Here is a 16,409-nt window from a genome sequence, read left to right on the forward strand (position 1 = left end):
TGTATTTTATTTTAATTAATAATTTTACTGTATTTTCATGTCATTAAAAGTGGTGCATACCATTCTTCATAACCTAACTCAACCAAGTTTTGTACCAATTACTTGAGAATGGTTTGCAGAGACCTCTCATATTCTTCTTCCAAAACTTTATTGCAGTTCAAGGATTGAGAATCAAGATTCTTATGAATACACTGTTTGGAGACACTAGAACATACATGCCAAGGGAATAATCTATCTCACAATATCATCTTGTGTAACAATGTAAAAAGTGTACATACAGGTGTACATACAGTGGTCAACTACACAGATTTTAGTGGTCAACAAATGTACTATCTTCAGTGATGGATATTTACACGTATGATACGTATATCCAGTATATCCGATGAGTAGCTCCCTGGTTTCTAACTTCACAGACAAATGGAAGCTTACCATTGGCTTACACTTCCACCATGACTCATCTTGAGTGCAGTCAAAGCCTTCTGTATTTCCATCGTCATGGCACTGTCCACACTCCCTGGCGACAGCCTCTTGTGCTCTTTTTGCAAATGGAGCTTGAGTGAGCTACTGCTCAACCCAGCATTCTTCCCGCAGATTGGGCACACTTTCATCATTGGTTTCCTCTGTTGCCATTCCATGGAGACCTTCCCATGCTGCTTCTTATCCAGTTCCAGGAGAATCTTAGCAAACCCATCATTGGGATGCACTCGCCGGTGAACTTTTTTCAGTCTATTCCATGCTTCCAGAAGAGTCAAGTTCCTACATTATAAGGGAAAAACCATTAATTTCTTGACCAATAAACATTCATTTTGTATTTATTTCCCAAATAATAACTCCTCCTACGCATAATATATAGGGAAAATTTGTTACTTATACAGATTTCATCTTTTGATTCGTTTTAATCTCACTTTTTGTTAATATTTTGTTATGGAAAAGTGATATGTGAGCTGTACATGCCAATTTTATGATATATGCATGAGAGATATTTATATAACTTCTCATCTCATATAATGAAATGTAAGAGAAAATATATGCACATGCTAATTTTGACTGGTGAGGAAAAATAAATAATATATATACACTAGTTTTTTGTTCAGCATTTTAGTCATAAAATTGGCATGTACAACTCCCGTGTCACTTTTTCATCATCTTTTCATAACAAAATATTAACAAAAGGTTGAGAGAAACAAATCAAAAGATTAAGGAGGCAAAATGCAACAATTTTTAGTTGAGGGGAGAAAAGTGATAAACCCCCATAATTAAAGGGAGTAAAGTGTAATTTGCCCATATATATATATATATATAGGATAATGGTGTGAAAGATTCTATCAATAAGTGGGTTCCTTGCCAAATTAAAACTTCTATGAAGATAAAGTGTCGTTACAAATGCCACAAATGTACAAGGATGCAATTGTGTACTTACTTTCTGAGCATTAAGTAAGCCAGAATTACTGTTGCACTTCTACTTCTCCCTTCAAAGCAATGAACCAGAACCTTCCTGCCTGTTTGTTCAATATGATCAATAAAATCATGCGCTTCTTCAAAGATACTACTGATGTTTGCATCTTCCTCATCACATATCTGTTCATTCCAGTACGACATTACTATAAATCACTTGCAAAAAGGTCAAGTAGAAAGTTGATAACTAATACATATCTGAGATTTAGTTTATATTGAACCAACATAGTCAGGAGCTTCTTCTTCTTTTTCCCCCCCTTTTTTTTTTTTTTTTTTTTTTTGTTGGGTATGCGCAAGAAAATGAAGGTCAAGAAAAAGATAGAGAAAACAATACAGTGGGAGCATCAGGGGGAAAAAATAAAAAAAGAAAAACATTCACACGCATACACACTCTCTCTCCAAAGCTCATAGTTGTCATTATCCTCTACCAATCATGTTCGATCTGTTTAAAGTGACCTCCCTTGATGCCTTTTCTTATAAAATCTTTAGTTAATCCAAAAACAATCATGTTCAATATTTTTTGACATCATATTTAGTGAACAAATAGCATTCAGGTTCAAATCTAGGATTTCATAATCCTAAACCATGTTTGGTACTGTATTTTAGGAAACATAAATTTTGTTTCTAGTAGTTTGTATCATTTTTATCCGTCGATATCCATTTTGGTGAGCAATTAGCATTTAGGTTCGTCTCTACAATATTATAACCCTAAACCATGTTTGCTAATATTATTCTATTTCAGTTAACAAAAATTTCCTTTTATACAAACTTCTATTCATTTTTATCAATTACTCCTTCAGTGTTTAGTACTTCAAAGCTCACATCAATGCAATGCAGCTGTCAGTTGACCCACTTGGGTTGTGTAAATTATATAGGTAGATTCAAGTTAAGGTTAGCATGAGGAATGATATATGCAGTGCTGTATACTACAACAATCCAAAAAAGCAAAGACCTAGAACAAAGACCTGTTGTATACTGTACATATATTCAGTCAAAATGTTTTCTCGAAGGCTGCAAAAACATCTGTCTCAACTGTGTGAAGATCCAATTCTAGCAGCAAAAAGTTTCGTACTAAAAAGATATTCCTCAGAAAGGATTTGAAGATTGAGAATCATAAAAATTAATTGCAGAAAATTCAGGCAGAAACTGAGACACAAGAATGAAGAGAAACAAAGGGTCCCAAAGAAGAGGTTAAATATCAAGCCATTAATGAGTTTAGATTGCCTCAAAAGAAAAGCAGTCATCGCATAATATATGAAATGTACATACATACATCTATATCGAAATGTAAATTTAAGTCCAATAATAATAACAGTACAAATATTACCCTGCTGAAAAATAAACCAATTCCAGGAACAGAAAGTCAAGGAAGAAAGTACTCACAGCAAAATTTTTGTACTCAAATAAGTCAGGATACTGAGAATCTGACTGCCCAATTTCATTAGAGCACAAGCACAATATATGTGTGATTCCCAAATGCTGCAGTGTGTAAACAGATCTCGCAGCCAGGGCCCCACCAATGAAGAGGCTACATGAAATTGATGATGGTTTCTCTGTATTTGCAGCATCCGATACTAATGCTATCCTCTCAAGAGTGTGCCCAAGTCTGACCTGTAAAGGAATATGGACCAACAGATAAGTAGTCACCGCCAAGTAACAGATATTACCTTCAACTCATATGTCTGTCTAAAGGAATATGTCTGTCTAAAAAGACACAAGCCAAGAGAAAGAAAAGTAGCAGATATTACCTTCAACTCATATGCATCAACAACACTGTTATTATCACTGCCCTCAAAAAATCCAGTATTGAAATTGTTCTCCTGGCATAGTTTTAGAGCATCATTTCTAAGAATTTCATTCCATTGTTCCAATTCTTTGTTTAGTTCCACATCAACCTGAGAATGATGATGAACACCAAATTTACGATTAATACAATTATTGTTCAGAAAAAAGTTCTGCTGATTTAAGAAGCACAGAAGAATAGCTTGAGCTCTTGATACAACTATGATTTTAATACGAGTAGAGAACCCCTTCAGTGACATGCAGACAAAAAAATAAAAATCACTTCAATAGAACAAAAAAAATGCATGCCAAACTAATGTTCATTAGCAACATGCCTAAGCTCAAAGGAAATGTTATCCAAAATGAGTATCAATCAATCAATCAAATCCACCAGAAAGCAGATTTCCAAAAATTGCCAACTAAAAAGTAAAAACCACCAGACTGCACAATCAATCAGAGCCATAGGTATCAAGGTCAGTTCTTGGACTAAGCATTGATCAACTGTACACAATTCTAATCCTTATAATGAGAAGACAAAATTGACTAGCATGTGATTGATTATCCTGATATTATGGTCTATCAGCACGAAGACGCCATTCCTCTTTAAGAAAACTTTTCCAATAATTCTGGACATCATCTTCATAATGGTAACCCAAATAAACAACGATCATTGGCCTCAATTTAGAGAATCCAGATGCGAACTTGTGGGCATGAAACATCAAATCTTGTTTTAAGCAGTTATTTGTATCATGTCCAAAAATATGGTATAATTATCTAATGACATTGTAATCCTCTAAGAATATAACAAACCTTGGCAAATTTGTGGAAGTCACGGAGCTTTGATGTCATACGCAAGCTACGAAGTGGTTCCGCACTCCCTTTGTTGAACTTTCCATGCCAACCATCTCGTGAGATGGAAGAGATGGAAGAACCAGAGTCAGGGCTTTCTTTGCATCCTGAAGATGACAGCCTTGGAGCTGTCCTCAGCAACTCCGGATCATGTACATCAGAATGGTTGTCGTTAATAACCCGTTCCTTATTTGGTGGAGACGGACAATGAACACCTATCCCTGCAACATGTGGTGGTGACTCTGAAACCACTAAATCCTCTTTGTCATATTCCCCCAAGGAAGTTCTATTTACAGTATCCATAAATACTCGTAACAGGCTATCCAGTTTTTGGTGAAGTGTAAGTAGGAATATCTGAAATCCCTGCAAGTCCCTTAGAGCAGAACGGAATCCACGCCGAAATTCATGAACAACTGAAGTCATGTCAGTCAAATGCAAATCTGTCATTACATCAGCATCATCTGGTGGTGATCCTAATTTCCCTCTGGTTATCTCATATAACAGATTTGAGGAGTAGTCAGAACTGTTGATGAGGAGCTCAACCAGCTTAGGGTAATTTTCTTGGTCATTTACACGCTTGCCAGCAGGCGGTCGACGTGGAACACCAGAGTCAATGGCCACAACATTACAATCAGCCAATGTTGAAGCATTCGAAGATTGACTTTTTAGGCTTATATTGCTAGATTTTGGCGATTCTGCGACATCTGAAAGATCAGAGCTCTGAGATACCAATCCAGAGTTAAGATTCAATCTGCTATCAAATGAAGTCGATCTTCGTTCTTTCTGAAGAGCCTGAATTACTCTTGGTCTATATCTCTTGATTGCCGAATCAAAGCTTTCCTCCAATATATTCATATTTGTTGATGCCATTTTGTCAGCTAACAATAAATTTGCAGAATTTCCACGCCATCTGAGCTGATGACAAGGAAGCCTATCTTCATTTCTGATGATTAGATCCAATGTCAAGATCCTGCCAAGGGCTGCCGCTGTCTTCTCTGCAGCTTCTTGTGAATCAAATGCATTGGAGCTATCCAATAGAGGAGATCCATGTATGTAACTGCAGAAACAAAAACTTTTGGTCAGGAGAAACAAATCAAAATCTAATGATCACCTTAGTTTTTTCATGCTTCCTCCTCTGATTGCTGTCTATATTGCTAACTATGTTGATCAGTCCATTTTTGTGACCATGAAGGAGAGATCGGTCATGGACCAACTGGTCCAACCAGGGAAGTCACCTGCTCATTGCCCAACTTCATTATATTTACAATCCAAAGACTGTCTAGTAATGCTTTAAAAAGCTTGCTCCAATAGGTGCCAAGGCTACACACACAACCAATTGACCATTGTTTCTGTTAAGTCACCAATATTCCCAAAAGCTTAAACTAAAATGTATATCACGCTATTTAACCAATTACTCACATACAACCCCGTCTCGCATATGGAGATACAAACATCCATACATAAAAGAAGAAATAATGCAAGAACGCAAACAGGGCTGTTTGAGTGAGGGCATTTCAACCCAAGACCTCTCATAACTTGAGCTCTGATACCATATTAAGTCACCAATATTCCCATAACTTAAATTATTAGGAAATGAGCACAACAATGTATATCAAGCTATTCAACAGTTTCAACAAAAAATATTTGATGCCAAATTGCTTGGCCTGGTGTCACGGGCTGCCTTGCAAGGCTAACTCCGTGACGTTTCGCTCGCGGTGGTGTGGCCATTTGAGTGCTCAAGAGTGGCCGTTGGAAGTGCCTCAACGTGGCTTAACATTGGCCCCAAGTAGCCCAAGGCATGTAGGCCACTAATAGCCAGCAAACGGCAAAGCCGCAGCCCATGCTAATAGCCAAGCAGCGCTGCCAGCAGCAGCAGCCAGCAATGGCAGCCAACAGTGCAGAATTTTGGCGCATTGTTTGGGCATTCAAACGAAGGAGTTTCGGGTTGAAATTTTTACTGGAAAGAGGTCTTAGGGGAAGTGTTTTCCTGACCAAGTTTCGTGATTTTCTCAATTTGTGAAATTTATGAAAAATCATTATGACTCCTCGGACATATATGATGTTTCCTCCTGCCAGAGGGAAAATTGCTTAACAAGCATATATAAGGGGGCAAGGTGTGTGCTACTTACCTACCTCCCCGCCCAAACTGGGCTTCAAGTGAGCAACCTTGGGGCAACTCAAGGGCGGGCTTTAGGCATCCAGAGGGGTGTCTAGAGTCTCCACGTGGATTTGGGAGCCCCGTGGACGGTGCAATAATGTAAGCACTGCGCGTGTCCTCCCGAGGGGGAGGTTCACTACGTTGTTTCCATTATGCCACGCAATATGGCATCTTTGGGACTCGTTTTGGACCTAATGGGCTATCGAGGCACCACCGAAGGCCTCGTGTGCCAACTCAAGTGCTTGGTTTGGGCTCAACCTTGCATGAGGGGATCCCGTGGCTTAAGCTAAGCGGTTGGAAGGCAACACCGCATATGTGGGCTATCGAATGAAGGCATCAAGCTATGCATTGACTAAGTCCATTAAGGGACTACATTATGCTACAAGCAAGCTATGGATTGAGATGTTGCCTTACTCATGCTACACGTTGGTGCAACGCTAAGGTGCGCAATGGCCTTAGGCGGAATCTAACACACGTGTTGGCACAAGGACTACGCCGTGGGCAAGAGATTGACCCTCGGTGGCTTGTGGGCTTCGCATGACCAAGTGGCCATCCAATATGCATCTATTGAGGCATGCTTGACCCTACGACACTTCGGGATGCTTTTAAAGACCCAACATGCAATATTGGCTTGTCGGCTAAGTCGAGGGCCTTCGCTAACACATTGTTGTGTGGCTAGGCACCTTGGTGACATAAACCTAAGTTGGGCGAGCACCTTGCTTGGGGTAAGCTTGGCGCTATGAAGCGACTTATGCCGTGCTTGGTGCACTAGAGGCGTTAGGCCTACTTGTGGCATCCGGGTGAAGACGGAGCTTCCTTGTGAATTTGTTTTGCTTGACAAAGCATTGGGCCCTAATGTTCAAACGGGTGAGACCATCAACACTCGATTTGTCAATGAGCTATGGCGGGTTTAAACTTGGTGGAGTTTGAGCGCCACACGGGCGAAAATTGATCCGCTGCGCCTCTAAAGAAGTCGGCCCGTGACACCTAGCCAGACTGCCCTAACATCCTAGACAAGTGAGAATTTTAGCAACCTACTATGTAAACGAGATAAACTGATTGGCTTCTTTATGCCACTTAGGGCATATAATAAGTAGACAGCAAGCAAAAAAGGAAGCAAGGGTATTCCATGGTGCTCCATTATAACGCCTCATTTACAATACAATCATGTTCTGTTCGCACTTCATCAGAAAAAGACATCGGCTAAGCTCAAGAGCTTCCAAAAGTTCTGAACATGTCAATTCACCAATTTCATCTCCTTCTAGAGTTGCAGCAACTCTTGCTTTCTCTGCTGCTTCCTTGATCCGCAACCATTCCGGACTACAATTGTGAACAACTCTGGCCTGCAATATTTAAACACAATATATTTGCGGAAAGTCAGACTTACGGCCCAAGATGTTAGAAATCAAGTAAAAGCTGAAGTAAGAAGATATAACTTGTGGAGTTCGGACTCCTAGCCACTTTGCAAATTCATATCCGAGGCGTTCTGACTGTGTGGCCATCCTTGAAGATGATATTTTGATAACAGCAGCTGCTTCCTTGGGGGAAGATTCATCAAACACAGGATGGTTGAATAGAGCAAAAAAAACAACACCCCCAGAATTTATGGTGACCTGTATCCACATTAATGAAACAAGACAATGGGTAAAAGTATAAACAATAATGTTCAGTCGTATATTTTGGTTAATAAAAATGAGAAAAGAAGTAAGAAAAACGAAAATAGTACAAAGAAAGACACAAGGTATTTAAAAACACACACACAACTATTGTGCTAAATCCTTATTGTATTTGTGACCAGATAAGAGAGAAGCATGGACACGGACATGGGTAAAGACACGGACACGGACACGGACACGGACACGGACACGGACATGGGTTAAGACATAGATGCCATGGGGATACAACAAAAGAATATATTTTTATTTACTATGTATATGAATATAAATTTATGATACATAGATATGAGAGACATCGAGGTATACGTGAGTGTATTTTTATTTTTTCAACTTATTCTTTCTTTATTTTCATATAGTTTACTTTGACCCCAAGTCAACTTTATAAATTATTCTTAAAAAAAAATAAAAAATACTACCAAGGTGTCCTGAGGCATGTCCTACAGAAAAAATAATAATTAAAATTTTGACACCCAATGTGCTTGTTGGACAATGGACATGCATGTCCCTGATGTGTTGGTGTCCTCACCATGTCGGACACAGACACAACACCCATCTTGGAGTTTCAGTGTTTCTTAGAATAAGAGCCAGTAGCGAGATGGTATAACTTGCGCACAAGGCTGTTGCATAACAAACTAACATATATTGTAGGACATGGATATTTGAACTGCAAACTCCTGTAGTTTGACTTGTTCTTGTCTATGAACCTCCTAAGTTCTCACTTAATGAACCAGAGAACAATTTCTCAGTATCAAACTGATGTAGACATGCTGAGAGACCAAGAAACAGTATTTGGCTTTGAAATTTAACCAAGTTATGGTGTTTCTGGCAGGAATTAAAATAGACAAATAAATTATATCCAACAATGTAATGGTGCAGTATGAGTAATGATTCCTTCTAAAACTGTAATTGGACTGTGTCAGAAATTCTTTCTTAGACGGCAAATTTCTTCTTCAAATTTTAAAGTCCTCAGACTCATTTGGAGGAGACTCAAGGCTCTCCATAAATCGACACTTAGATGTATCCCATACCTCCAAGGCTTTATTCATTTCATCCTCAGAATGTTCAGTGCCACTACTATGTTCAGTGTGGTGAAGTGAAGAAAGCATGTCCCAAGAAAAGGAATTTGACTCAATGTCCAACATAGCAGCTTTACCAAGTCTCTCCCACAAACTGATTTCTGGAGCTTGCTCAGAATGCAGAGAACTTTCTGAATCAGAAATCAAATCTCCTGTACTGAATCACAAATGATAATGATAACTGTGTCATAATGATATCAAACTAAAAACGTTATGCAACTCAGGCCCATTTTTGGCACACATGACACAACATAAGAAATTATCGTAGTTTAAAATATTTGATGGTAGCAACAAGTGACTAGAAACAAGCGCATAATAGGTCCCCATTGTACAAGGCATACTGCTTAACTAAAACTGATTACAAATTACAATAAGTAAAAAGATATGAATGAAATGTCATGAGCAAAAAAAATAAAAAAAAAACAAACCAAAACAAAATAAATTGGACACTAGTTCATTTGTATTCTTTAGACAGAAACCAACTATCTTGGAAGTGAAAAAACAAAATGGCAAAAATCTCTTTCGTTTGAAACAAGATAAATATTTTCCATTGGTATGGGCCTCATAAAAATATTAAAAAGATTTGGTGGATTCAGAAATCCTTGACATGGTCTTAAATTCACCTATTTCCAAATTCTTTCCTGTTTAAGCTAGAATCCCAACACTTTTGGGCAAAGTTCTTTATTTCCTATCAACTATCAAGTAATTTATATAAAATCCATCACTTTTTTTCTTTTCTTTTCTTTTCTTTTTTCAGATTGGAATAAAATCCATCACTTTCAAACCATATTTTTACTTTGCAAAAAAAAAAAAAAAAAAAAAAGAGGGTAGAAATATATTATCAACAGAAATTATACTGAATTCACCGCCATTATTTTTTGAATATGGTGGGTCTATGTAGGAAGTTTGTTGCGTGAATTCATGAAGGAATTAAAAAAACAAAATCCAATAAAACAGGTGGTATATAGCTGGCTAGCAGCCATCTTATCAATAAAGTTTCACAGGTCACATAAAATATAGGGCATATTTCATTTACACCTTGTGGTTTGGAAAAAACAACATAACCCCCTCATGGTTTGCGGACTAAAACATGTGTTAAGCATTAAGGGGGTTGGTTGCACAATAGGATTACTTATATACTAAGAAACACGGACAAAGACATGGATGCGGACATGGTGATTTAAAAAAAATGGAGACACATCCACAAACAATCAAAATTACAAAAACTAACACTAATTTGATATTTGAAAGAAAAAGGGACACAACAAAAAAAAAAAAATCACTTTTAAGGCAACACTTATTGGTTATATCTTTTTATGGATGATCTATTAAGTGTTTAAATCTAAGTAAAAAGTAATAAACATCCAATGTCTATCAAAAACACTAAAGAAAAAGGGAGAAAAAAAACTAGTTGACGTGTCCCTAAAGTGTCCATGGCGTGTCCCCTAAAAACAAAGGTAAATTACACTGATCTCTCCCAAGATTTGAAAAAAATACAGTAAGTCCACAGGTTTGGCAAAATTACAATGAGTTCCCCTCAGTGTTTTAAAAAGCGCGCCTTGGCGCAAGGGCCGCGCTCAAAGTAGGTGAGGCGAGGCGAGGCGAGGCGAGGCGAGTTGCGAGAAGCACAGGTAAGGCGCTGAGGCGCGCGCCTTTCGATTAGGCTCAAGGCGCACGCCTTGTGCGCTTCGCCATCGACTGAACAGTTTTGTGTTTATGTACTAGCCATCGACTGATCTGAGCTTCGACATCAAGTGAACTCGTCTTCTTCAGGTTCGTCTCTGCTTCTTCTCTCTGTTTCTTTTCTTCTCTCTCTCTCTCTCTCTCTCTCACTTCTGTCTCTCTTTATCTTCTTGATTCATACATATATATATATAATATTATATAATACCTATTTTATAATATATAATATACTTATAGATAATATATAAAATATAATATATACTTATACATAGTAATAAAAAAAATAAACACATGTATGTAAAATAAATGAAAATTTAATTGAAACACATTATTTAAAAAATATAATGAATAAATAAAATAATACATATTAAAAAAATTAATTATTATTTTTTTCTTCTCCTCTTCTCTTCTTATTAAAAAAATTAATAATATACATATTAAATATTTGCTTATATTGAAAATTGTGATGTATTAATATTTTGCTTAACTCTATAACTTGCGTCTCGCTTTGGTGAGGCGCGTGCCTCACCTCGCTCCTCGGCGTTTAGGCTCCAGGTGCCCTTGGAGCCTTTATGCACCTAGAGCTTTTTAAAACACTGGCTCCCCTAAGGTTTTAATTCATTTAACACCTGACATCCTTTCATAATAAATTTATTAGTCAAATGAATGAAAAAATGATGTTATCAATTCTTTTACATTGAAATATATATTTTACCTTATGTATCTTTGTGTCTTTATACCATCTACATTAATTTTGATCTTTTTAATCTTATTAAAAGGTATGTTACTTTAATTATGTCAAAACTGTAGAGCTTGTTGTATTTTCTCCAAACCTCAACGTGGTTGGCATAATTTACCCCAAAAATAATTAATTAAATGAAGGGGCACACCACTTGACATGTTCCATATATGTCCCTGCCATGTCCCATGTCTGACACCCCTATGGCACTTATTTTGAAATGTCGGTGCTTCATTACTTATATACAAGGGTATTTTAACTTTTTCACTTTAAGTCATTAATTGGTCTAACAATGCACTTTAGGTTACAAACAACATAATAGTTATGTACTTATTTCCAAATCATAAGAGATTATGTGCACATAGGCCAAACCACATGAATTTTTATAAAAATCAAGAACGATGTACTGATATTATTTTTGTAAACAAAAGCTATAAATGGGTATTTTATTTTAAAATGAAAGGTAACATCCTACACATAAATTCAGTATAAAATTTCTATTTGTATTAGTGCTCAACCATTCCTTAATTTAGCACAAACTTGTTGATTTGCATTAATCCAACTAATTAAAAACCCAGCTACTGAATTTAAAACTGAGTGAAAAACAACAATCTGAATAAAGGAAAATAACCTTGAGGTCAAGGAGGGCATAGAATCGAGTCCGTGCTGAGCACGGTAGGGGAAGCCAGAGGAGCGGTATCTCCCACTGCGTCTACGAACCACTTCCAACCATTTTGTGAACCTATACGCGGGACCTGCTGCAATGTCCCCCAACATATACAACACCTGCATTCCACCACCACCACCACCACCACCACCACCACCATATTCATGTTCATTATACATACATTTAAAAAAAAAAAAAAATTACTCCTAAGTGACACTATCAGAAAATTATTACAGAATCATGGAAAAGTTCACGATTTTAATTATTAATATTATGTTTGGATTGAGTGATTTGGAGAGAAAAAGAAAAAAGAAATTAAGAGATATGTATTTTTCTTACTTGTTTGAATAACTTTAAGTGGAGAGATATGAAGAGAAACTGAGATAAACTCATTTTTTTTATAACCCTCGTTTCAATATTCCCAAAAAGTGAAGGGATTGGAAGAGTAAAGAAATTAACAAATTCTTATATTTTTAAAATACCAATTTTGTCCCTCTAAAAATAAAAGAAATAAAATGATTGACAAAATATAAAAAGTTTATTTTGGAAATATAATATAAAACATTCTTTTTATTTTTATTTTTATTTTATAAAAACTAACCAAACAAGAAGGTGAAAAATTTATTTCTTATTTATCCAAACAAAAAAGAGAGAAATAACAATCTATTTCATTTCATTTCTCTTCTTTTCTTTTCTCTTATAAATTAAGTAATCATTTCTTTTTTTTTTTCTCTCCTAAATTCCCAAACATAAGTTTACCATTTATCTGTAATTTTTTTGAAAAAATTTACACTGGATTGAAATTAATCCCAAAAAAATGAATTTCTCTGTCTCTGTCTCTGTGAAGAAGTTACCTTTGAAGTGACGGCGAGGGGCAATGGGAGTTCAGGTTCGTCGGGTCCAAGATCAAAGTCCTTGTCTTCCTCTTCTCTCTGCATTTAGAGATTCAACGTGTAAAAAATTACAAACAGTTAAAACCCAGATGTGCATATCAATAGAATAGTAGAGAGACAAAGGGGAGAGATGAGAAAGAGTACCTGGAAAGCGTTGTTGATTACAGGGCCTTCCTCTTGTTGCTCTTTGGCCATTGTTTTTTACTTTTTGGGTATCAATTTATTTGTTTTTTTTTTTTTTTTTTTTTTTTTGGGTTCAAGATGGAAATATAAATACTAGTAGTAGTAGTAGAAGAAGTAGAGTAGGGGAGCAGTTGCCTTTTTTTGTGGGTTTGGAAAACTGTAGGTTCCCTTCCCGCTTTTTCTGGTTCCTTGGTGGAATTTTTTGTTCCTGATTTTGACGAATATATATATCACAGAGAGAGAGAGAGAGTAGCGTTGTTCACTTGACTATACTGCGCAAGTTAGCGATAACCCATTCTTGATTAGAGATAATATTAATATATTTTAATTTTTAGTATTTTTTAAATATAAGTTTTGTATAAAAGTTGTTTAAAAATTCAGTGATCCTCTCACTTAATTTCTAATCTCAATCTCACTATGGAATTGACAGCATAGCCTTGCTAATAGAAGGATTAATAATCAAGGAATAGTTAATCTTGCTACCCATCTACTCATGATCTCAACTAAACATTTTATAACTTGGTCTTACAGACTATTAGTCGGATCTCTGTCTCTAAATAGCCAAACACAAACACGGCCTTTGTGATGGAATGAATGATGATGAAAACCGCCTGTGTATGTGTGTGCAGTTGAAGAGGTCGGTTATGGTGGGGGTTTATCCGGAGCGATGGAGACTTCTGTACTTTGGGGAAGTGTTTATTGGTTTGCCGGTGACAATAATGTATTGATAAACAACTTTCCACTTCTTCTGCACTCAATCATTTTGGGGGCTTATTTTAATCATTACAATAACATATTAGGTCGGGCTTTTTTCAGTTTCAGATCGGATCGGAAGATACTGTTAGATTTGTAGGGGTTCATTACGAATTTCGTTTTGATAATTTAAATTGTTCAATGTATAAAAATATTCGAGTACTATACGTTTGTAAAAAATCACGTTGATCAGATATTGATAATTATTTCATCGGATCAGATTTCTGTCAACCGTTTGGTTTTCACCATTTATTTTTTTTATATAAAACTAATTTGATCACGTAATTGTCGATATTCGATCAATGTAATTTTTTACAAGTATATAGTACTCGATGAATTCTACTCACTGAACGTTTCAAATTATCGAAATGGGACTCGTGATAGGTCTTATGAGCCCAACAATACCTTCTAATCTGATTTGGGACTGAAAGGAGCCAGACTCATTCAGATATATCTATCTAGTGGCAATCAGTGTGTTTGGTTTGAGTTTTCTGGATTAAGTTTTTTGAAAACTGAATTTTTTGTTTTTCGTGTTTTTTTGTTTTTAGTGAATATATTTAAAATTTTAAATATTTTTTTTAGTTTTTTAGATGCACCTTACTTAGATGTATCTAAAAAATAAAAAATTTGTGAAAAAATATTTTAAAAAATTAATAAATACATAAAAATATAAAAAAAAATACTGAATTCTCATATTTTTGGTATTTAGTGAATTTTTAAAAGGTTTTTTTCACAATTTTTTTACTTTTTGGGTATATTTATGTTAGGTATATCTAAAAATTTAAAAATTGTTTAAAATATTAAAAAAATTCATTAAAAACAAAAAAATACGAAAAATAAAAAAGTAGAATTTTCTGAAAACTGTTTTCAGAAAAATGAAACCAAACAAAATATTTTTTGTTTTTCAATTACAAAATAAAAAAAACGTGGGGTTTGAATTTTATAATAAAATAAAATTTTAATTTTATTAATTTAAATTTTAATATTTAAATTTGTTTTTTATTTAAATTATTTATCTTTTTTTATTAAATGAAATCTACAGAAAATAATATTTTAGTTATTAAGCTAAATATAACATAAAATGTCTAAAATATCATTTTTTATTGAATTTAATGATTAAAATTTCATTTTTTTCGATAATTTAACTTAACAAAAATAGACAAATTATTTAAATTGAAATATGATTAGAAATTTAGAATTTAAATTGATAAAATTAAAAACTCAAGATTTAATTTGTTAAAAAGGTCAAGTCCTAAGTTTTTTCTTTTTCTTTTTTTTAAAAAAAAAAATTCTCATAAAAAAAAATTACACAAAGAGGTAAGTAAAGCTTAAACCTATGATATGACTATGAGTTGAAGGTGGAGGATTTATGCCACTTTAAGTACATGTTATAATATTAATTTTTTGGGTTTGGTTATGGTGTGCAACTTACACCTTACACCTTATACCTTACACTTACACCTTACACTTACACCTTTTGTAAAAAATTAAACCTTACACTTACACTTTTTTTGAGGTTGCACACCATGTGCAACCCACTTACACCTTACACCTTACACTTACACCTTATACTTATACTTACACCTTACACTTACACTTTTTGTGTAAGTGGCACATGGTGTGCACTTGCACACTTAAGAAAACCCCTAATTTTTTTTCTACTCTCAATTATTTGAATTATATATACATCATGTGTATCAACCATTTGTGTTTAAATATGGGCTCCGTTTGAAAAGTTAGGTTGATAGTTTTTTTTGTTTGAGGTAGCCAATAAAGATAAAATAAGTTAAAGGGCAAATTACACAAACAGCTCTTAATAAAATAATTTTTTTTTTTAGACCCGTGTCATTTTAGTCATTGACTTTTCAATTATAACACATTTGACCCTGCATTTTGAATCTTATTCCAAATAAGGACAATTGAAGATACTAATGCTTAATTTCAAGAGCAAAATCGTCAATTTAATAAAATATAAACTAATTTGAGAAAAATAAATGTCAAAAAAATATTTTTAAATTTTTAAAAATTATTTCTAAACACTAAAGATAAAATTATGTAAAATTGATAAATTTTTTAGACATTTATTTATTTATTTTACCAAATTAATTTATATTATGTATTTGAATGATGATCATGTAATAAATGATTGTTAAGATTTTAATGTGTAATCGATATATTTAATATATAAAATGTTTTTAATTTTGAATTTTTTAATTTAATGGATTGGTTTAATAATGATATCAAAATTATCGCCACATTTGTCTTTTGGAAAAATAGAAATTAATTTAATGAAAATAAAAATAACCACCTATTACATAATCATCATCCAAACAAATCATAAAAATTAATTTGATAAAAATAAATAAATAAATAAATATCTAAAAGATTTATCAATTTTACATAATTTTATCTTTAGTGGGTAGAAATAATTTTTAAAACTTCAAAAATATTTTTTGACATTTATTTTTGTCAAATTAGTTTATATTTTGTCAAAT

At 34.5% G+C, this 16,409-nt stretch overlaps 1 protein-coding gene across 2 annotated transcripts; it reads right to left on the reverse strand.

Moving 5' to 3' along the window:
* Positions 1-143: 143 nt before the first annotated feature.
* LOC114288506 (dual specificity protein phosphatase PHS1) lies at positions 144-13,450 on the reverse strand. Of its 2 annotated transcripts, XM_028232025.2 has the most exons (11): positions 13,123-13,450; positions 12,940-13,017; positions 12,050-12,204; positions 8,949-9,153; positions 7,681-7,857; positions 7,427-7,587; positions 4,048-5,143; positions 3,204-3,350; positions 2,839-3,066; positions 1,421-1,578; positions 144-756 (listed from the first exon to the last, which is right to left on the reverse strand). In XM_028232025.2, exons 1-11 carry the CDS (start codon positions 13,171-13,173, stop codon positions 426-428), a joined length of 2,787 nt encoding a protein of 928 aa, XP_028087826.2. In that variant the 5' UTR covers positions 13,174-13,450; the 3' UTR covers positions 144-425. The 2 variants fall into 2 exon arrangements, with proteins under 2 accessions (XP_028087826.2, XP_082763905.1); XM_082907779.1 differs by lacking the exons at positions 12,940-13,017; positions 13,123-13,450 and having other exon boundaries at positions 8,949-9,148; positions 12,050-12,180.
* Positions 13,451-16,409: the final 2,959 nt, after the last annotated feature.

The sequence above is a fragment of the Camellia sinensis genome, chromosome 15 (genome assembly GCF_055761805.1).
Source record: "Camellia sinensis isolate YWXY chromosome 15, ASM5576180v1, whole genome shotgun sequence".
In the NCBI taxonomy this organism is placed as follows: domain Eukaryota; kingdom Viridiplantae; phylum Streptophyta; class Magnoliopsida; order Ericales; family Theaceae; genus Camellia; species Camellia sinensis.

Bases quoted from the DNA above. Each gene is read 5' to 3' on its own strand.
- LOC114288506 (XM_028232025.2), bottom strand. From the start codon at position 13,173: ATGGCCAAAGAGCAACAAGAGGAAGGCCCTGTAATCAACAACGCTTTC. The intron at 7,588-7,680 runs GTTATATCTTCT...TAAATATTGCAG, and splicing joins TAGGAGTCCGAACTCCACAA to GCCAGAGTTGTTCACAATTG. The intron at 3,067-3,203 runs GTAATATCTGCT...ATTCCTTTACAG, and splicing joins TTGATGCATATGAGTTGAAG to GTCAGACTTGGGCACACTCT.